At 50.8% G+C, this 21,452-nt stretch overlaps 1 protein-coding gene and 1 pseudogene across 2 annotated transcripts in view; one reads left to right on the top strand and one right to left on the bottom strand.

Annotated features, from left to right (window-relative positions):
- PRKAA1 (protein kinase AMP-activated catalytic subunit alpha 1) overlaps nucleotides 1–20,657 on the bottom strand; it is a 38,064-nt gene extending 17,407 nt beyond the window's left edge. The window contains exons 1-6 of one of the 2 annotated variants that reach the window (XM_060190986.1): nucleotides 20,531–20,657; nucleotides 14,808–14,949; nucleotides 11,884–11,977; nucleotides 6,224–6,368; nucleotides 3,693–3,780; nucleotides 991–1,215 (exon numbers count right to left, since the gene is read on the bottom strand). In XM_060190986.1, the coding sequence (XP_060046969.1) occupies nucleotides 991–1,215; nucleotides 3,693–3,780; nucleotides 6,224–6,368; nucleotides 11,884–11,977; nucleotides 14,808–14,949; nucleotides 20,531–20,657 (821 nt within the window). Of the gene's footprint in view, nucleotides 1–990; nucleotides 1,216–3,692; nucleotides 3,781–6,223; nucleotides 6,369–11,883; nucleotides 11,978–14,807; nucleotides 14,950–16,083; nucleotides 16,215–20,530 lie in introns of those variants that run through there. The other variant, XM_060190987.1, reaches the window with a different exon arrangement.
- Nucleotides 13,464–14,033, top strand: LOC107522244 (large ribosomal subunit protein eL21-like; annotated as a pseudogene).
- Nucleotides 20,658–21,452: the final 795 nt, after the last annotated feature.

The raw sequence follows: 21,452 nt of genomic DNA on the forward strand, positions 1-21,452 counted from the left end.
TGTGTGTGTGTGTGAGTGTGAGTGTATGTGTGTGTGAGTGTGAGTATGTGTGAGTGTGTGTGTGAGTGTGTGTATGTGTGAGTGTATGTGTGAGTGTGTGTGTGAGTGTATGTGTGAGTGTGTGTGAGTGTGTATGTGGTGTGTGTATGTGGTGTGATGTGGTATGTGTATGTGGTGTGTGTATGTGGTGTGATGTGGTATATGTATGTGGTGTGTGGGGTGTGTGAGTGTGTGTGTGTGAGTGTCAGTGTGTGTGTGAGTGTGTGTGAGTGAGTGTGTGTGTGTGTGAGTGTGTGTGAGGTGTGTGTGTGTGTGTGAGTGTGGGGTGTGTGAGTGTGAGTGTGTGTGTGTGAGTGTGAGTTTGTGTGTGTGGTGTGTGTATGTGGTGTGATGTGGTGTGTGGGGTGTATGTGTGTGTGTGTGTGTGTGTGTGTGTGTGTGTGTGTGTGGTGTGTGTGGTGTGTGTGGAGTGTGTGTGAGGGCTAAGAGATAAATGCACTCGCATCTCTCCCAGGAACTGTCCCCTCCACCCACCCACCCTTTAAGATAGACAGAGACAGACAGACACACAGTGAGGGAGAGACACCGTCACACACACTAATGCTCAGTTCTGGTATGGGACGTCCTCAAACCCAAGTCCTCAAAGACAGTAGCTAGACTGTCCCAGTCCTGCCACCGTCCTCAGGGATAACAAATAAACAAGCACGTCTACACAGAACAGGTTTAGATAAGGGGAGGAGGAGGAGGAGGAGGAGGGGGAGGGGTGGGGGAGGGGGAGGAGGGGGAGGAAGAGGAGGAAGAGGAGGAAAAGAAGGAGGAGGAGGAGGAGGAGGGGGAGGGGTGGGGGAGGGGGAGGAGGGGGAGGAAGAGGAGGAAGAGGAGGAAAAGAAGGAGGAGGAGGAGGAGGGCCGCCCACACCGCCCTGCAGCTCTTGCTCTCCGCTGCCCGCCCTGCAGCCGTGACCGGGACCAGCACCCCGCCGCCTGCTACCTGATGTCCCTGACCGTCGCCCTCTTCATGGGGTCCACCTGCAGCATGTGCTTCAGCAGGCTGGTGACGGAGGGGTTGAGGTACTGGGGGGTGTAGAAGACGCCGTCGCAGATCTTCTTAAACAGGGTGGGCACGTGGTCGTCGTCAAAGGGCAGCGTCCCGCAGAGCAGGGCGTACAGGATGACCCCGCTGCTCCAGATGTCCACCTCTGGGCCCGCGTACAACCTGCAAGAGGCAGGACCCGCTGCGTGACTTAGGAGCCGGACGGTCCCCCGCGACTATGAAACAGACGCGCTTCAGGGAGATGACTCGGCAGCCTGCGACCCCTGCTGCCGCCCACTTCCCACAGAGGCTCCGAAAACACGCCGCGGGCCTGGGACCCGCTGGGGTGCTGCCCCGGAGCTCTCTGGGGAGGGGGCGTGCGGGACAGAGGAAGGCGAGGGCCAGGCCGGCGGACCAGGTCTCCTGCACACGTCTGTCACGGGAAGATGAGAGGCTGAAACTGAGTGACGACGACTGTGTTATAAACCACTAACCCCCCCCACACACACACACCAGCCTCCATGAAGAAAAAATCATTCCATCAAACTAAAAAGCTTCTTCACAGTCAAAGGAACTCGCGCCAAAACAGAAAGACATACTTCTGAGAGAGAGAGAGCTCTCCATGCCATACACCAGACAAAGGGTTAAGAACTGAAATACATAAATGAGTCAGAGAAAGAAAAAGAAAACTAAAAAGTATGGAGAGGACATGGGCAGAATTTTCACTAAAGACAATCCAGAACTGGGGGAGACAGCGTGATGGTTCTGCAAAGAGACTCTCGTGCCCGAGGCTCCAAAGTCCCAGGTTTAATTCCCTGCACGACCAGAAGCCAGAGCAGAGCAGGGCTTTGGTTAAGAAAAAAAAAAAAAAAAAGGAAAAGCAAAGAAAGCCGTATATGTATACACAATGAAATATTACTCAGCTGTGAGAAATGGCAAAATATTCTCCTTTTCTATCTAGAAGAACTAAGTGGAACTCAGACTGGAGTTGGTGTATTGCTCCAAATAAAAGGCTCTGGGTGGCGGTTGGGGGAGGGTCAGGTCCTGGAACTTGATGGCTGATGACCTAGTGGGGGTTGGAAAACCGGGAAATGTTACACATGTACAAACTACTGTATTTCACTGTCGACTGTAAAACATGAATCCTCTAACAAAGAAACTAAAAAAAAAAAAAAAAAAAAAAATCAGAACTAAGTTAATTAATGAACCCACTAATGAAGCCAGAAGAAGGATGAACACCAGGTATCACTTACAGGTAGGACTAAAGCCTCGGGAGAAGAGAGAAAGGCAGAACAAAGCTTGGGCTGGGTGGATATTTACTTACAGCAGCAAAACAGGGGAGGTGGAGAATGAGAGTGCTGGATACCCAGTGCAGGGTGACCCAGAGGAATGGGGCTGGCGGAGTGATGGGAGCGGCACTAACACCCACTGCGGGAGGTGAAGAGGCTGTGGCTTTGCGTCAACAACTGTCCTCTAAATGATTACTTCCCTCTACAAAATGACAGAGGAGAGGAGAGGAGAGGAGAGGAGGGGAGGGGAGGGGAGGGGAGGGGAGGGGAGAGGAGAGGAGGGGAGAGGAGAGGAGAGAGGGGAGAGGGGAGAGAAAGGAAGAAATGTACGGAGAAGGGGAGGGGGAGAGAGATGAGAGGGAAAGGGCAAGGCTAAAAGGGAGAGGAGGGAGAGGAGGAAGAGAGAGGGGACAGAGAGAGAGGAGAGAGAGAGCGAGGAGCGAGTGAGGAGAGAGGGAGAGAGGGAGAGCAGGAGGGAAGAAAATCAAGCAGCAGCAGGAAGCCCACAGGAGCTGACATTCTCCCTTTTTCTGTTTCGGGCCAATTCCATTCTCCTTAGAGCAGAAACAGAGCGCTCCACCAAGAGGTCTTTCTGTTTGCCCTTGGCTTTGAAGCTCTAACGGCACTACCATTTCAGTGGAATTTTCAGTTTCCAAAACTGCCCACTAGTTTTCACTGTTTTAAGTCCTGGAAGTGCACCACACCCAGAAGCGCCCGCCACTCCCGGGGGCTCGAACCGTTATTTATTTATTAATGAGAAACACAGGAGGAGAGAGAAAGAGCCAGACATCACTCTGGTCCATGTGCTGCCAGGGATTGAACTCAGGACCTCATGCTTGATCCACTGGGCCACCTCCTGGACCACTTATTTCATCTTTATTTGACACCAGACCACCACTCAGCTCTAGCTTATGGTGGTGCAGGAAAAACTGAACCTGGGGGCGTCCGGCGGTAGCGCAGCGGGTTAAGTGCACGTGGCACAAAGTACAAGGACCAGCGTAAGGATCCTGGTTCGAGCCTCGGCTCCCCACCTGCAGGGGAGTCGCTTCACAGGCGGTGAAGCAGGTCTGCAGGTGTCTATCTTTCTCTCCCCCTCTCTGTCTTTCTCCCCTCTCTCCATTTCTCTCTGTCTTCAATTTCTTCCACCAAGGAAAAAAGACTCAAATAATGACTTTGATAAAATGCTGTGTTTTCAAACCAGCATTTTCCTCTGAAACTGGAGTCCAGGTAACTGTATTATCCTTAAAACTTTCTTGCCAGGCAAAGTCTTAAATTTCCTGTCTTACATTCAAGTTAAGATTGACCACGCAGACCAAGAAAACTCAGGGGGAAAGACGACACGAGCAGGCGGGTGTGGGCCGCCAGGCCTACCTTCCTGAGATGACTTCTGGGGCCGCATAGTTGGGGGAACCACAGCTGGTCCGTAAGAACTCTCCGTCTGACATCATGTTTGAGAGGCCTGAAAACATGTGCAACACATGAGCACTTGGGACTCCCTGAGGAAGTGACTAAGAGCCCAACTCCACTGGACAACGAAGCTGGGTCTTTGCAGTAATAAATGCCTCTCGTCTTTGCCTCAACGTACGTTTGCACGCTCGATGGCCTTGGCCACTGCGGTCGACAACCTAGGATCTAGTTTAAGTGTTAAAGCTGAGGCATTCCTAGGTGCATGTTCAGTCTTTCTTACGGGAATGGAGAGCATGCTTAGATATGCCGACACAGAAACTATTGGCGAAAATCAGAACAGACAAGAATTAAAATGCCAAGTTTCCATTAAGCCCCACTGTGATTTCTTTTCTCTTTCTTTCTTTCTTTCTTTCTTTCTTTCTTTCTTTCTTTTTCCCCTTTCAGATTAGAAGATCCAGCCCTGCTAAAGCAATCACAGGCAGGATTTAAAATTCAAGAGACCTAGCAGCTTTTTTTCACAGCAATAATACTTGCTAATTTTTTTTTTTATTGTTGTAGTTACATTGTTGTTGTTGATGTCGTCATTGTTGGATAGGACAGAGAGAAATGGAGAGAGGAGGGGAAGACAGAGAGGGGGAAAGATAAGACACCTGCAGACCTGCTTCACTGCTTGTGAAGCGACTCCCCTGCAGGTGGGGAGCCGGGGGCTCGAACCGGGATCCTTACGCCGGTCCTTGTGCTTTGCGCCACGTGCACTTAATCCACTGCGCTACCGCCCGACTCCCTACTTGCTAATTTTTAAGTTGGTTATTTTATATGACCCATGAATGATGTTACAAATATCCAAATGGACAAAAAAAAATAACTCAAGGTTTCTCTCCCCTGATTTGGTCAGACAGGGAGAGAGAGGGCCACGGCACACTTGGTAGGGCATACGTACTCAGTACCTAAGAATGCAGGTTCAGGCCCCCTCTGGCCTCCATCAGCAGGGCCCAAGCAATGAAACAGTGTCACAGGTCAGTCAGTCCAGCTCTCCCTCTCCCTGCCCATTTCTCTCTGTCTCTATCCAGGTCTTTGGACTGCCTATCTCTTTCCCTTCCTCTCAACTTCTGTCTCTATTCAAAAAAAAAATTTTTTTTAATTATAAAGTCAGGGCGGGAGTAGACAGCAGCAAGGTTATACAGACTCTCATGCCTGAGACACCAAAGTCCCACCAGGTTCAATCCCCCGCACCACCATAAGCCAGAGCTGAGCAGTGCCCTGGTAAAATAAAATAAAAAAGAAGTTTGTTTATATATATATATATATATATATATATATATATATATATATATATATATAGTTAGTAATTAAAAGAGAGAGACTGGTGTATTGCACCAAAGTAAAAGACTCTGGGGTGGGGAGGGGTCAGGTCCAGGAACATGACGGCTGAGGAAGGACCTAGAAGGGGTTGTGTTGTTATGTGGAAAATTGAGAAACGTTACAGATGTACAGTCTACTGTATTTTACTGTTAACTGTAAACCATTAAACCTCCCACTAAAGGAGAGAGAGAGAGAGAGAGAGAGAGACTGAAGGACCACAGCACTGCCCCGCCAGTCAGGAAGCTTCCTCTCTGCACAGTGGCCCACCTGGCGGCCTGCGGCGCGTGCACATAACACGCGTGTCCCTGTGGGGAAGCTCCTTCCAGGCCTGAAATCACACTTTTCTAGTATTTTTTGTAGTATTTAGAATGATCTGCATTTCAGTCTCGTCATACCATTGGCATTCTGGCTTTCCGAGTGTCAGTGATTCCCTCCTAGTCTCTCCCAAGTGTCTCGCACTTGATCAAGAGAGCACCGTGGAACGACAGTCACTGGATGATGTCTCTGATGCTACCGACTTGTTATGAAACTCAGTTGTACAGATAAATATAAAAGGGAGGAGTCAGGCGGTAGCGCTGCGGGTTAAGCACACGTAGCGCAAAGCGCAGGGACCGGCATAAGGATCCCGGTTCGAGCCCCCGGTTCCCCCACCTGCAGGGGGGTCACTTCCCAGGCGGTGAAGCAGGTCTGCAGGTGTCTGTCTTTCTCTCCCCCTCTGTCTTCCCCTCCTCTCTCCATTTCTCTCTGTCCTATCCAACAATGACGACATCAATAATAACAACTATAACAATAAAAAGAAAAGATATAAAAATGTACCACCAGACGGTGGCGCCCCCAGGCTAAGCACACAGACTACAGTTGACAATGTCCCCGCCTGCAGGGGGAAAGCTTCCCAAGGGGTGAAGCAGGGCTGCAGGTGTCTCTCTGTCTCTCTCCCTCTCTATCTCCCCCACCCCTCTTGATCTCTGTCTTTATCCAATAGTAAACAAGTAAATAAATAAAGAAGATCTAAAAGTAGTTTTGAGGGGAAAAAAAAGTTTTTGTGTATTCCTGGGCAAAATATGAAGAAATATGATTCCTACCGATGTTCCCAGAAACGTAGTGAACACACAGAAGCCCAGCGGCCCCCTTACCGAAGTCAGCGATCTTAGCGTTCATGTGGGCGTCCAGCAGGACATTCTCGGGCTTCAGGTCTCTGTGAACCACCATGTGCCGGTGGCAGTAGTCCACGCCAGAAAGGATTTGCTGAAACAGACGTCGACTCTCCTTTTCATCCAGCTAAGAAAAGGAGAGAGGCATCTTAATGATGGAGAGATTCCTCCACCTGGCGTTCTCCGACATACAAAACCGTCACGGTGCATCAGCCCTTTGAAGGGACGCACTGGATCGACCTTCTCGTGGTGCATCCCGTGAGTCCCCATTCATTGGGGAAACTGACGATCCTTCCTGGCCGACTGAATCCACATGGATCCCAGTCACTTTCAAAGCCAGCAACAAGCAGCTCCTGACAGCTTTCAACCTGACGCTGTTGACTGGCTACGGAAGAAGGGCAAACGTTAGAAGAAGAAGAAGCCCTTTGAAATGAAGCTCACTCGTGAGGGCCTTGAGACCCGGCGGGAGACACAGCAGCACAGAAGGGAAGAGCTGACAAGGTCCAGAAACCAAAGCACTCGCCAGCTTCTGCCTCGACCACTCAGGACTGCATGTGACAGTCTGCTTCCTCCCAGATGCCGGAGCAGATTCAAGTTTGACCATTACCTGAAAGGAGGCTCGCTTTCTCCTGTAATTTGGAAAATGTTTAGCCAGTCCTTGAAGGGATATTGACTGAGTACTGACAATTTCCCGTACACTGTTTAGATGACCGCCAGATGACGGGGAGTACAAGAGATCCTCATCGGGTTGATGCAAATAGACAGTAACTGAACAGTCAAGGAGGGACAGCGCTTTGAAGAAAAATAAAGGGAGGGGGTGGGGGACACAGGATAATGGCTCTGCAAAGGGACTCTCAGGCCTGAGGCTCCAAAGTCCCAGGTTCAATCCCTGTGCACCACCACAAGCCAGAGCTGAGCAGAGCTCTGGTGTAAAAAAATATGTATGTAAAAATAAAACAAGGGAGGTAATTAAGGATTTGTGTCGGGATGCAAGGACTATGTTAGATTACTTGAGAAAGTCATACTTGAGCATTGCTAATGAATCAGTAGACAACAGGCAGTTTTAGGTCCTAAAATACACATTTCAACAAAAGAACAAACTAACTTTCTGAGCTATGAAATATGTGAAGGGCCAGGGAGACGGCATAATGGTTATGCAAAACACGACTTTCGTGCCTGAGACTCCAAGGCCTTAAATTCAGTCCCCAGCACCACCATGAGGAAGAGCTGAGCAGTGCTCTGGTATCTCTCTTTTCTCTCTCTTTCTCTCCCCCCCCCAAGTTTCTGTATTTCTCATTAAAGTAAAATACAATAAAGCGTCTATTTTAAAATAAAATAAGCCTATATCTCATCTTTCATCAGCTTATTGAAAAGCCGTATCTCTTTGAGAACCTATTTGTTTATTTACTTGATGAGAGAGTAAGACAAGACTCCACAGAGCGACTCAGCACCGGTGGTCCCAGAGGTCAACCCTGAGGCCTGGCCCAGGCAGGTCAGGACCTCTGCCCCCCAGAAGCTCCCCTATGCAGCTGTATTTACCGCTTTCGTATTTTCTTTCCACTTATCATTACTTCCTGACATCTGTCTGTGCTGACTACTGCTTAAGCATGCCCACTCCTAAGGAGACATTTAATAAGAATGACAGACAGAGAAGTCATACTTGATTTTAAAAAGCTATTGGTCCTCTAGGCAAATAACTATAGTGTGCAAGCCTCTAAGAGTGGTCACAAACTAACATTCTCTTTCATTTATGTTGTCTCCTTGTCACGGACTGGATGGAGTCAGAGAGAAATTAGGGGGAGGGAGGGGAGACGGAGAAGAGAGAGCGGTGCTGTGTCACTGCTTAAGAAGTTGCTCCCTGCAGGCGGGCAGACTCCACGTTCTAGACCTGGATTGCCACACGTGAAGTGGCACGGATAATCACAGGAGAAAAGGGTAAACTAGGAATTTTTTTAGATAAAATGAAATAGGCTTCCTCTCGAGAAAATGCCTATCCGTCTAGTACCTATATTTCTACAAGTATGGGTTCATTTTTAATAACTTTGTATCAAATATGGTAAATGAAGGAGGAGTATGTGTTCTAAATCTGAAGAGAGAGCAAATGACTCAGCAAAAGGAGGTAAAGAAAATAAGCCGTAAAAATTAAAATTCCAGAGTCAGGCGGTAGCGCAGCGGGTTAAGCGCATGTGGCGCAAAGTGCAAGGACCGGCGTAAGGATCCTAGTTCGAGCCCCCGGCTCCCCACCTGCAGGGGAGTCGTTTCACAGGCGGTGGAGCAGGTCTGCAGGTGTCTGTCTTTCTCTCCCCCTCTCTGTCTTCCCCTCCTCTCTCCATTTCTCTCTGTCCTATCCAACAACAGCAGCTATAACAACAACAATAATAACAACAGCTATAAACAACAAGGGCAACAAAGAAAGGGAAGAGGTGGCCTCCAGGAGCAGTGGATTCGTAGTGCAGGCACCGAGCCCCAGCAATAACCCTGGAGGCAAATAAATAAATAAATAAGTAAAAATTCTACTACATTAATAACTGTGGTATAAAATGCTAAGAAAAAGAAGTATACAGAGGAAGATGGGACAAATCCAAGCACGCTTCTAGTTAAATAGACTGAGCTGAAACCTTTCTATTCTAAAATGACATTAGCCTACCAAGACTTTTCAAAAGAGCAAGAGAAAGATATGAGGAGTCCTTGGCTAGAGTGGGAGGCGCTCAGCCAGCCTGAGAAGCAAAGCTAAGCCCACACGGACGAGACCTGGAGACCTGGAGACTGGAGACCGACCACAAGCCGTCTGCGTGAGATCCTGGGATGGCTTGGAAACCGGGAAGGCTGGGGGTTTCTGAAGTCTGAGGTTAGAGAGGGACAAACAGGACAAAAGGCTGAAGCTGTAGTTAAAACTCACCCCTACTAGCGGATAAAATCTGTGGTGATGGGGGTCGGGCGGTAGCGCAGTGGGTTAAGCACACCTGGCGCCAAGCACAAGGACCGGCATAAGGATCCCGGTTCGAGCCCCCGGTTCCCCACCTACGGGGGAGTCGCTCCACAGGTGGTGAAGCAGGTCTGCAGGTGTCTGTCTTTCTCTCCCCCCCTCTGTCTTCCCTCCTCTCTCCATTTCTCTCTGTCCTATCCTACAACAACGGCATCAATAACTACAATATTAACTACAACAGAAATTTTAAAAAAAAAAAGGGGGCAACAAAAGGGAGAATAAATAAATATAAAAATTTCTTTTAAAAAGTTAAAGAAAAAAACAATCTGTGTTGACTCCTGAGTCTGGCTGACCCAACTCAGGTCTCAAGGACAGTAAGGCAGGGAAACATGGAGATTAAGTCAAGCTCAACAGTGAAGGCTGCTGGCCTCTTCCTGCTCAGAGATCAAAGCGCTGGCAGGGAAGCCCATGTCCTCATGTCCTCGAGGAAACAGGGAGGGCTCTCCCGCAGTGACCACGTCACTGAAGGGAAAGTATCTGTCATGGATGACACCTGGTTGACTCTATTATAAAACAGACAGCTCTTTTTAAAAATATATTTATTTATTTATTTTCCCTTTTGTTGTCCTTGTTGTTTTATTGTTATTGTAGCTATTGTTATTGATGCTGTCCGTCATTGTTGGGTAGAACAGAGAGAAACGGAGAGAGGAGGGGAAGGCAGAGAGGGGGAGAGAAAGACAGACACCTGCAGACCTGCTTCGCCACCTGGGAAGCGACTCCCCTGCAGGTGGGGAGCCGGGGGCTCAAACCGGGATCCTTAGGCCGGTCCTTGCTGCTTTGCGCCACGTGCGCTTAACCCGCTGCGCTGCCGCCTGAGCCCCAAAACAGACAGCTCTTTCAGAGTCAAACTAAAGTTATTAGTAAATTTCAACAATCGATAAATTCCATGCACATAAGCTAGGTGTTCAGTGCAGTAAGACAGCGAAGAGTCACCAGACATCTGCGGAAGGGCCAGGTAGAAAAGACAAAGACGATGGAAATGAACAGGAAAAAAACATCTAGGGAATGAGCAGTACAAGAGGCACAGAGAGAATGCAGGGCACAGGAGAAAACCGTTTTCTTAACTGTCATCGACAGACAGACGGAGTTGCTACATCTATGGAGAAAGAGACAAAAGCTATCTAAAGAAAAGGAAAAAACGCATTAAAGAGATCTTTGAAATGGAAAAGTTGATGGCTATAATTGTAATATCCAACAGGTAAAAATGGTTTCCATAATGTAGAAACAAAATGATCAAAGAATGAAAGAGAAAGTAAAAACAAGACAATCTGTGCCTGGTCCCATTCTGCCAGGTAGTAGACAGAGGAGCACGTGGGCGTGGGCGTGGGTGTGGGCATTCCAGTAAGTACAGAAGAGGATATCTGAAATGGACCATGTGAAGACAAAGCAACAAGACCAGAAAGGCAGCTCAGTGGTTCCGCAGAAGGTGATCACGTCTGAGGCTCCGAGGTACCAGGTTCATACTACCACAAGCCAGACAGAGGTGGGCAGTGGTCTGGTTTGAAAAATACTAATAATGCTCTGTAGAACAAATACCAAGTGATAGAAAGAGCTCTAGCTTGAGAGGGGACTGAGGCTGGCTTTCTCAGACGTCTGTACGCCGTGTAACACGGGTGTGAGAAAAAGTACGGGCAGAGGCAGTGAGTGTCCCGTGCTAGCACCCTTAACACAAAAAACATCTAGACTCCGTTAACAACTCTGTTTTTCTTTTCCTTTCCCCTCCCCTCCCCTCCTCTCTTTTAGATTTACTAACTTATGAAAGAGACAGAGAGAGAACTGGAGCATCACTCTGGCACGTGTGATGCTAGAGCCGTGAACAGGAACTGCAACCCTCACATATAATTCCTGCCCCCTTCACCGAGCTTGCTCAGAACCCCTCCAGAGACATTAGATTGCCAAGACCAAAAATAAGAGTCAACTTAAATGTGGTTTGGACTGACGAGGAAGGTTGGATCTCTAAGTAGCTACTATCTTGTCAGTAACTAAAAGCTTGACCCCTGTCGTGAAGTACGGAGGCATTCATGGTCTGAGGAGCATACATACTGGGGGCCCCGGCCTAGTGTGTCTTGAGTAAATCTTGAGAATTTGTGCAAGGAGATAGACTTTGCCTCTCACTATGCAGCTCTGACAGCTAGCACCTTGAAATAGTCTGTGGTTGGGGGCCGGGCAGTAGCGCAGCGGGTTAAGCGCACGTGGCGCTAAGCGCAAGGACCGCCATAAGGATGCCAGTTCGAGCCCCTGGCTTCCCACCTGCAGGGGAGTCACTTCCCAGGTGGTGAAGGTCTGCAAGTGTCTGTCTTTCTCTCCCCGTCTCCACCGCCTCCATTTCTTTCTGTGCTATCCAACAGTGATGACAGCAATAACAACATTATAACCACAGCAATGATAAACAACAAGGGCAGAAAAAGGAAATAGATAGCCTCCAGGAGCAGTGGATTCGTAGCCACCAAGCCCCAGCGATAACCCTGGAGGCAAGGAAAAAAAGAAAAAAAGGTCTGTGTTTCCAGATGATGTGTGGATGAAGGGACCCCTTGCCAAACAGGCCCGTGAGCAGAGCTGCGTCCTGATTCCAGCAGGGCGGACAGGGCTCACTAGACGCGTGCAGGATGAGGATGAGGATGGGGATGAAGATGAGGACGGGATCTGGTCTGCTTACCCTGCCATTCTTACAGATATGATCAAAGAGCTCTCCTCCCGAGACATGCTCCATCACCATGAAGATGTCAGACGGCGTGCTGATGACCTGGTACCTGGTGAGAGAAGACATGTTTCCGCCGCTGTGGGACATGCGGGTGGCTCGGGCTGCGGGAGCCTGGCTCCTATCTGCATTGCGCCGGGGCTGCGGGATCCTGGCTCCTGTCTGCATTGTCCCGGGGCTGTGGGAGCCTGGCTCCTGTCTGCATTGTCCCGGGGCTGCGGGAGCCTGGCTCCTGTCTGCATTGTGCTGGGCCTGCGCTGAGCTGCCAGGAAGCCGCCGGGGAGGAAAACCGAGTCTCTGCCCACGTGGGGCTGGCATCTGGGAGCCGGGAAATGGAGACCAGGTAAAGGGAGCAACATCTAAGTTGGTGACAGAAGCCAGAATCCGTGAAGAGAAACCAGGAATCTTTCACGCAAAGTGGTCCAGGGCCGGTGGTGGCTTCCCGGGCTGCGCACATGTTACAGAGTCATCAGGGAAGCCTTCTGATAAGTCATCTCTGCGCAGGGGAGGGAGAAAAGACAGAAGGAAGGAAGGAAGGAAGGAAGGAAGGAAGGAAGGAAGGAAGGAAGGAAGGAGACCATGCCAATACGTAGAAAGAGATTGAACTGGGCAAAGGGAAATGCAGGGAGAGAGAAATCGAATGTGGGTTTGGAGACCAGAGGACGGATGGACACACACACACACACACACACACATCAAGAGGCTCTGGATTTCACGACCGGGGAGACAAAAAGCTGCTCCTGGCAGGCCTTAGGCAGCGTGGCCACCCCCGTGACTCAAAGGGCAGCTTCCATTCTAGCAGTGTGGTGAAGAGCTGGCAGGATGGCAAAGCAGGAGGTGATGCGGTCGGCCTGCGGAGGGGGAAGAGGGTTGCCAGAGACGCTCTGGTGGCAATGGAGGGTAGAGAAACAGACAGACCCTGGCTAGTCTGTGAAGGAAAAGACAGGATGAGCTGATGGGAAGGAAGGGAGAGAAACGGGCAACTTAAGAGAGGCTCCTCAGTTTCTGTCCTGAAGAGCCGCGTGTTAGTTGAGATGCCGAGAAACTGTGCAAACAGTGGATTTGGAAAGGGGATGAAAGTGCTTGGATTCTGCAGTCCAGGAAGCAGGACAAGAACCAGAGACCCTGACTCCCGCTGCCGGTGCCGCGTGCACCAGAATCATGACCCGGCTTTCTCTCTATCGTGTGAAATCAATCTAAAATAAATGACAAGCAAACAAACAAAAAATAAGACTTCAGGGGCTGGGCGGTGGTGCTGCTGGTTGAGCGCACATAATGCCGTACGCAAGGACCTGGGTTCAGCCCCCGGCTCCCCACCTGCAGGAGGGTCACTTCACAAGAACCTGCGGAGAAGCAAGTCTGCAGGTGGCTATCTTTCTGTCTCCCCTCCCCTCTCAATGTCTCTCTTTCCTATCAAGTATAATAGAAAGGGAGGAAAGAAATAAAAAGACAGAAAGAGAGAGAGAGAGAAAGAAAGAAAGAAAGAAAGAAAGAAAGAAAGAAAGAAAGAAGCAGCCATCTTCCAGTAAATCGCCAAAATGACTAACACAAAGGGAAAGAGGAGAGGAACCCGCTAGATGTTCTCTAGGCCTTTTAGAAAACAAGGAGTTGTTCCTTTGGCCACATGTATGCGGATCTATAAGAAAGGTAATATGTAGATATAAAGGGAATGGGCACTGCTCAAAAAGGAATGCCCCACAAATGTCACCATGGCAAAACTGGAAGAGTCTACAGTGTTACCCAGCATGCTGTTGGTATGTTGTAAACAAACAAGGAAAGGGCAAGATTCTTGCCAAGAGAATTCATGTTCGTAGTGAGCATATTAAGCATTCTAAGAGCAGAGACAGCTTCTTGAAACGTATGAAGAAAAATGATCAGAAAAAAAGGGAAGCCAAAGAGAAGGGGACTTGGGTTCAGCTGCAGCTCCAGCCTGTTCCACCCAGAGAAGCACACTTTGTGAGAACCAATGGAGAGGAACCAGAGCTGCTGGAACCCCTTCCGCCCTATGAATTCATGGCATGAGCAATATAAAACCTTAATAAAATATCAGAACTATAAAAAAAAGAAAGAAAAGAAAAGGGAAAAATATAGGCGCTAAGAATGGTGGATTCATAGTGTTGGCACTGAGCCCCAGCGGTAACCCTGGAGGCAATAAATAAACAAACAAGTACATAAGATTTCACTTTTGGCTGGGTAGCTTTGCATGCCTGCTGAACATTCATTCAAATGGAGATGTAACTCTGGCTGGGGATAAGTACGTCTGGAGTTCAGGGAGAGATTCCAAAGCAGATGAATGGCTAAGGGGCCACCCATATCCAGCTGGTACTCCAAACCTTGGCACCTTCAAGGAGAAGAGGTGAGGGCTCTGAGTCAGCCGGGCTCCCGCCAAAGTCGCAGGAGATCTAGCCGCTGAACGCGCCACCCAGCTGCTTCTGCCTATGACCGGCAGCTGTACGGCAAGGCTTCTCTTAACTGCCTGCCCTTGTGAAATATTCAATTCCCGATGGGTCTCGTCAGATACAAGCTGCATGAGGAGAGACCCTCCTTCCCGTTGTCTTTCATGAGGCTACCGGACCTTGTCTGAGGTTCTTCCTAGCCAATTAGGGTTGTGTCTGTAGAGTCGGAGGCACAGAACAGTATCATCAGGGAAGCAGTGCAGAAACGAGAGAGAACAGCAGACAAGCCCGGGACAGGAACATAAGCTCAAGTGAATGGGGGTAAATGACTACACCAGCAAGCAATTTTAACTCCCAGAAAGAAAGAAAAACAAAAACCACCCTCAGGCCACAGATGTAAGGATGCCCATCATTGTCAGGCCCGGGCAGTTAACACACGGGAGAGACCGGGGAGTCGCGGGTGTGCTGAGTGGGGCCGGGGCTTACAGCTTGATTATATGCGGATGTCTGAAGAGCTTCAGGTTCTGAATCTCCCTGCGGATCTTTCCTACCACGTCGAGGCTTCGGATCTTTTGTCGATTGAGTATCTTCACGGCAACTTTATGTCCAGTCAACTCATGCTTGCCGACTGTTGGAGAAAGAATTTAACAATTAGTTTCAGACTTGGCTAAGAACATATTTAGTGGGAGTGGGGTGGTGGTGCAGTGGGTTAAGCACACGTGGTGCAAAGCCCAAGGACCGGTGGAAGGATTCGGGTTCGAGCCCCCGGCTCCCCACCTTCAGGGGAGTCGCTTCACAGGCGGTGAAGCAGGTCTGCAGGTGTCTGTCTTTCTCTCCCCCTCTCTGTCTTCCCCTCCTCTCTCCATTTCTCTCTGTCCTATCCAACAACGACATCAGTAACAACAACAATAATGACTACAACAATAAAACAACAAGGGCAACAAAAGGGAAATAAGTAAATAAATATTAAAAAAAAGAAAAAAAAGAACATACTTAGCCAGAGTGATATCTGGTTCTTTCTTTTTCTCTCTCTGATCTTTCTCATTAATGAATCTTTTTTTTTTTTAGCTCTTTTTATTTATTATTGGATAGAGACAGAGAGAAATTGAGAAAGATGGGGAAAGATAGCAAGGGAGAGAAACAGACACCTGCAGCACTGTTTGACCACATGTCACGCCTTCCCCCTGCAGGTGGGGACCAGGGGCTTGAACCTGGGTCCTGCAACAGACACCTGCAGACCTGCGTCACCACCTGTGAAGCGACTCCCCTGCAGGTGGGGAGCCGGGGGCTGGAACCGGGATCCTTAACGCTGGTCCTTGCGCTTTGCGCTACCGCCCAACTCCCTTATTTACAGTATTTTACCTGAGGGGAGAGGACAGTGGGCATTAACACTTAATAGCCAGAAAGAGAAAAAAAGATTCCCTGCTGGGAAGTGGGGGGGGGGGAATTCCCTGTAAATAATAAAATAAGTCAAGCCACAGCTTTCTTTTTTTTTTTTTTTACATTTTATTTATTTATGAATGAGAGGGATAGGGAGAGAGAGAGAGAGACAAAGAACCAGACATCACTCTGGTCCATGTGCTGCCGGGGATTGAACTCAGGACCTCATGCTCGAGAGTCTAATGCGCCATCCATTGCGCCACCTCCCGGACCACAAGCCACAGTTTTCTGTTTGAACTTTCCCTTCAAAATGTTACCACATCTCCCCCCGCCCCAGCCTTTAACAGGAAACAATAATCAACACTAGTGCAGGGACACCTACAAAGCTTCCTGCCAGGAGCTGGGTGGTGTGTTGCAAACGGCAAAGACCCAGGTCGATCCCTCAGACCCCACACGCAGGGTGGAAGCTTCTTGAGCAGAGAAAAATGGATGCGGGTGTCTCTCCCTCTCTGTATCTTGACTTCTCCATCTCTCTGCCTAAGTAAATAAAATGCTGTTTAAATGTTTCCCAAGAGCAGGGAATACGGCACGGAGAAATATTCTTCCCGTCAATCCCATCTTACTCAGTTTACATTCCCCACTGCGTGTAATCTGGGAAAAGCTCTATCTGCACGGACCCAATTGCCCTGAAGCATGTGGCGAAGCCTGTTAGCAGGCTGAGTCGGCACTAAGGTCAGCGAAAATGACCAGCACTGCCGCTCTAGGGACTGTTTCCGTCTGTTCACAGGGTGTTCACAGGGCAGCCGTGCTCCACAGTCACTCTCTGAATGGTTAATAATAACCCCACCTCAGTACAGATGCCTACCCTGTCCCCACACCACCGGGTGCTTCACAAGATGCCCTACACACAGACAGCAGACACACACATACACAAGACAGACACACAGAGACAGACACACACACAGACACACACACACACACAGAGACACACACAGACACACACACCACACACACACACACACACACACACAATAAATCATGTTCCTCTTAGGGCCACCCTCCTTGCTAGTGATCACTTACAAACACAAGTCTACAATGACTGGCACACACAACCCTGGCCTGATGGGCTGGAAAAGCCGGTGAGGATGCATTGGATCGACCTTCTCGTGGAGCATCCCGTGAGTCCCCATTCACTGGGGAAACTGACGATCCTTCCTGGCCGACTGAATCCACATGGATCCCAGTCACTTTCAAAGCCAGCAACAAGCAGACATCAGGCTCAACCTGATGCTGTTGACTGGCTACGGAAGAAGGGCAAACGCTAGAAGAAGAAGCCGGTGAGGGAGGGAGAGGTAGAGGGAGATGGAATATGGATGGATGGATGGATGGATGGATGGATGGATGGATGGAATGAACTACAGAGAGATGTTCCAGGCCAGAGAGATAGTGTAGCGATTCTGCAAAAGACTCCCATGTGTGAGGCTCTGTGGTCCCAGGTTCAACCCCTCCTACCACCATAAGCTACAGCCAGAGAAAGAGATCAGAGCCCTGCTCAGCTCTGGCTTGTGGTGGTGTTGGGGATTGAACCTGGGGCCTCAGAGCCTCGGGCATTCGTTCATACCATTATGCTGGCTCCCCAGCCCTAAAAACGGTTTTTAAAAGGCACTAAGGGGGCTGGGTGGTGGCACGCTGGGTTAAGCACACGTGTCACATAAAAAGGCACTGGTTGGGAGTCGGGCGGTAGCGCAGCGGGTTAAGTGCATGTGGCGCAAAGCGCAAGGACCGGCATGAGGATCCTGGTTCGAGCCCCCGGCTCCCCACCTGCAGGGGAGTCGCTTCACAGACAGTGGAGCAGGTCTGCAGGTGTCTGTCTCTCTCTCCCCCTCTCTGTCTTCCCCTCCCCTCTCCATTTCTCTCTGTCCTATCCAACAACAACAATAACTACAACAACAATAAAAAGACAACAAGGGCAAAAAAAGGGAAAATAAATAAACAAAAATAAAATTAAAAAGGCACTGGTTGAGGATTCCAGCCAACCTACCCCCTGTACACATTTTCACACATGCATGTACACAGTTTCATATAGAGCTATGGATCTATACGCACGCAGACAGACAGACAGACATGTGAAGAAGTCAGCAGAGAGTTCTGCTTTGACCAGAGGGCCGCACAGCCGCAGTTCCTGGCGGCATCCCAGGATGGGCCCTGTAGCCTCTTCTGAGCGAGTTGTGCACGGCAGCAGCCATGCCCCCGGCCCTTCGGCCAGTAATATTCATGAACAGACTGCGCCCGATGCTCGAGGGCCGACCCTGAGATGACTCCTGCTCTCTCTCTTCTGTACCTGGAGAGGCTGTTGACCTGAACAGTGGGTGAGATTTCAAGAGAGGTACGTGCGGAGGAGGAATGCCCGTCGCTCCCCGAATCAAGAAGACAGAACAAGGCCTCCTGTTTTCCTGTCTCTTAAGCCAAGAGCCACTTACTAAATGCGATGAGACCGGGCTCTGCTCGGGTCTGCACCGGGAGAACCACCCGCTCTGCCTAATGCGAGCACAACTCCGGAGTGAGGACTGGCACCAGGACTGTCTTCACTCATTCGGGGGGCATTCCTGAGCTCTTGTTTGTTTGTTTTTAACAAATATGCCTAAGGTAAACGCAGTCTGTAATTACTAACAAGTTAAAAGACAGCACAGCCCAACGCAAATGAGTCCAAGGACGTGGAAAGGTCTGGCTAGTCCCGTACAGCCTCGCCCTACGGGCTGTGACCATCCTACCCGCACTTGCTGCTTGCTTTCTGACGCTGCTTGCTGGCTGCTTTTCAGAAAACTCAGCCGTGGCTTTCCTGTGAGCTGCACAACGATATTCCAAGCCCGAGGCTCAGAAGGTCCCTTTACTGGTCCGGGAGGTGAGGCAGCTCTGGGCTCACTAAGGTCTTGAGTTTGATCCCTGGCACCTCGTATGCCAGAGAGCCACTCTGGTTCTTTCTCCCTGACCGATAAGTAGAAATTAATATTCAGAAGTAAGTGTTTTGAAACATCCGCTCAGCTCTGGGAGACCAAGGATGTTAGCTAAGTCACTGAACAGACTTTTCACAAACCTTCTTTTCACATCAAATATTTACCGAGAGCTAAAAGCAGCCAAGTCACAGTGCAGTGTGCGCCTAAGGCTGAAGCTCGGATTATCTCACCAGCTCCTCTACATCGCGGAACAACAGTCTGATACATATATAAAACATTTATTTATTTATTTATAAAAGGCTACTCGTGAAGAAGACAGGCAGAGGAAGACAAAGTAACAGACATCAGTCTGGTACAAGTGCTGCTGGGGATTGAACTCTGGGCCTCCTGCCTGAGAGTCCACTGCTTTTTCCACTGCGCCACCCTTCGGGACCACTGGAGTCTAATTTTTTAATTTTATTTCGCCTCCAGGGCAAAATAAAATATCGATGGGGCTCGGTGCCTGCGCTATGAATGATGCACTGCTCTTGGAGGCCATTTTTTTTTCAATTTTTATTGCCCTTGTTATTGTTGTTGGAGAGCCCTGAGGGAAATGGAGAGAAAAGAAGACAGAGAGGGGGAGAGAAAGACAGACACCTGCAGACCTGCTTCACCACCTGTGAAGTGACACTACCCTGCAGGTGGGGAGCCGGGGGCTCGAATCGGGATCCTTGTGCTGGTCCTTACGCTTTGCGCCACCTGCGCTTAACCGGCTGTGCTACCATCCAGCCCAGCCCCGGAGTCTACATTTTTTTTTTTTTAATTACCTTTATTTACTGGATTAGAGTCAGAGATCCAGAGGGAAGGGGTGATAGAGAAAGACAGACAGACAGCCAGCCTGCAGCCCTGCTTCACCATTTCTGAAGCTTTCCCCGCTGCTGCAGGTGGGGACCAAAGGCTGGAACCCGGGTGCATGGATGGCAACATGTGCACTTAACATATTTTAAAGACAGAATATATATATATATCTCCTTCACAAAGACAGCAAATAAACTTTCTGCGCCCTAACTGGCAGCCTGGAGAGCAAGTCTGTTACTTCCGGAGTCCTGGGTGGAAACGCAAGGGGGGTAAGAGGTTCACTCCAGGGACCAGGTGGTGGCGCACCTGGTTAAGTGCACACACTTCAGTGCGCGACGGCCGGGGGTTCAAGGCCCCGGCCCCCACCTGTAGGGGAGGAAGCTTCATGAGGGTGAAGCAGGGTTGCAGGTGTGTCTCTCTCCCTACCTCTTGATTTCTGACGGTTTCTATCCAATGAAGAAATAAAAAAAAAAAATTAAAAAGAAAAAAGAGGAAAGTTCCCTCCATGCCTCTCTGGGGGAAGCTGAGCTGCTGCACCGGGAGGCAGCACCCGCCCCGGGCTGGGGGTTCCATGCACAACACGCCCCGGGAAAAAGCCGCCGGTTGACCCGGCCCCGGGGGCAGGCCAGCTCGGAAGGCGGCCACAGGGAGGATGCGGCCGGCAGGGGCGCGGACCGGCCCCTCCCTCCCCGAGGCGGACAGACGCAGGGACGGAGCCCACCACCGCCCGGGAAGCGCCCAGCCGGCCGAGCCCCCGAGCAAAGGGGCTCCATGCGGGGGGCTCCCGCCCCGGCCCCGGCCCCGGCCGCGCGCCGTCCGCCGTCCGCGGAGAGAGGTCGCCCCTCGCGAGCCGCCCCTCGCAGCCCGGAGCCCCTCGGCCGCGCCCCCGTCGCCCTGGCGACCGCCCGGCCCCACCCGCCGCGCTCCCGCCGCGTCCGCTCCCGCCGCCCGAGCCCCGGGGTGGGTGGGGGGCCGAGGCGGCCACCCCGGAAGTCGCCCCGGCCGCGGGCGGGGGCCCCGGCGGCTCCGCGGACCCACCTTTGACCTTGCCGAAGGTGCCGACCCCCAGCGTGTCCCCCAGGATGTAGTGGCCGATCTTCACCCGCCCGTCGTGCTTCTGCTTCTCGGCCGTCGCCATCTTTCTCCAGGAACTGAGTCTGCGCATGGCGGCGGCAGGGGCGGCGGCAGGGGCGGCGGCAGGGGCGGCGGGAGGGGCGGCGGGGCGGGAGCCGGCAGGGGCGCCGGGAGGGGCGGCGGGAGGGGCGGCGGGGCGGGAGCCGGAGCCGCGGAGACGCCCGTCCGGTCGGGACGCGGGCCGGGCGCGCTCGCTCCCCCTGCCGGCCGGGCGGGGCCTGGGGCGCGCGGGAACCCCCCTGGGGACCCCCTCGGGACCCGCCTGGGCGCGCGCGCCCCCCCTTATGCCCCCCGACCCCTCCTGCCTGAGGCTCGGAGGCCGCGGGTTCAATCCCCAGCCCCGCCATCAGCCAGAGCTCGGCAGGGCTCTGCGGAAATAATAATAATCACAGGACAGGGAGACAACGTGATGTGTTTTAAGATTTTATTGTTATCATTTTTTAAAGATTTTTATTTGTTCATTAATGAGAAATGATAGGACAGAGAGAAAGAACCAGACATCATTCTGGTACATGTGCTGCCGGGGATTGAACTCAGGACGCCATGCTTGAGTCTAGTGCCTTAGCCACTGCGCCACCTCCCGGACCATATATTGTTATCATTTTTATCATTTTTTACATCCGTGTTTTCATTTATTTTAATAGTACAGAATTACATGTCAACAGGAGTTTGAATCCACTCTGTTCCCACCCCCAGAGTTCCGAATCTTCGGTCTCCCCACTGCGGGCCACGGCAGTTCCCCTAAGGCTGGAGACATGGGCCAGCCATCATGCAGTGATTACGTAACCATAGTGATCCTAGTAACCATAGTGACCCTGGTAGTCGT

The sequence above is a fragment of the Erinaceus europaeus genome, chromosome 5, assembly GCF_950295315.1.
Source record: "Erinaceus europaeus chromosome 5, mEriEur2.1, whole genome shotgun sequence".
In the NCBI taxonomy this organism is placed as follows: domain Eukaryota; kingdom Metazoa; phylum Chordata; class Mammalia; order Eulipotyphla; family Erinaceidae; genus Erinaceus; species Erinaceus europaeus.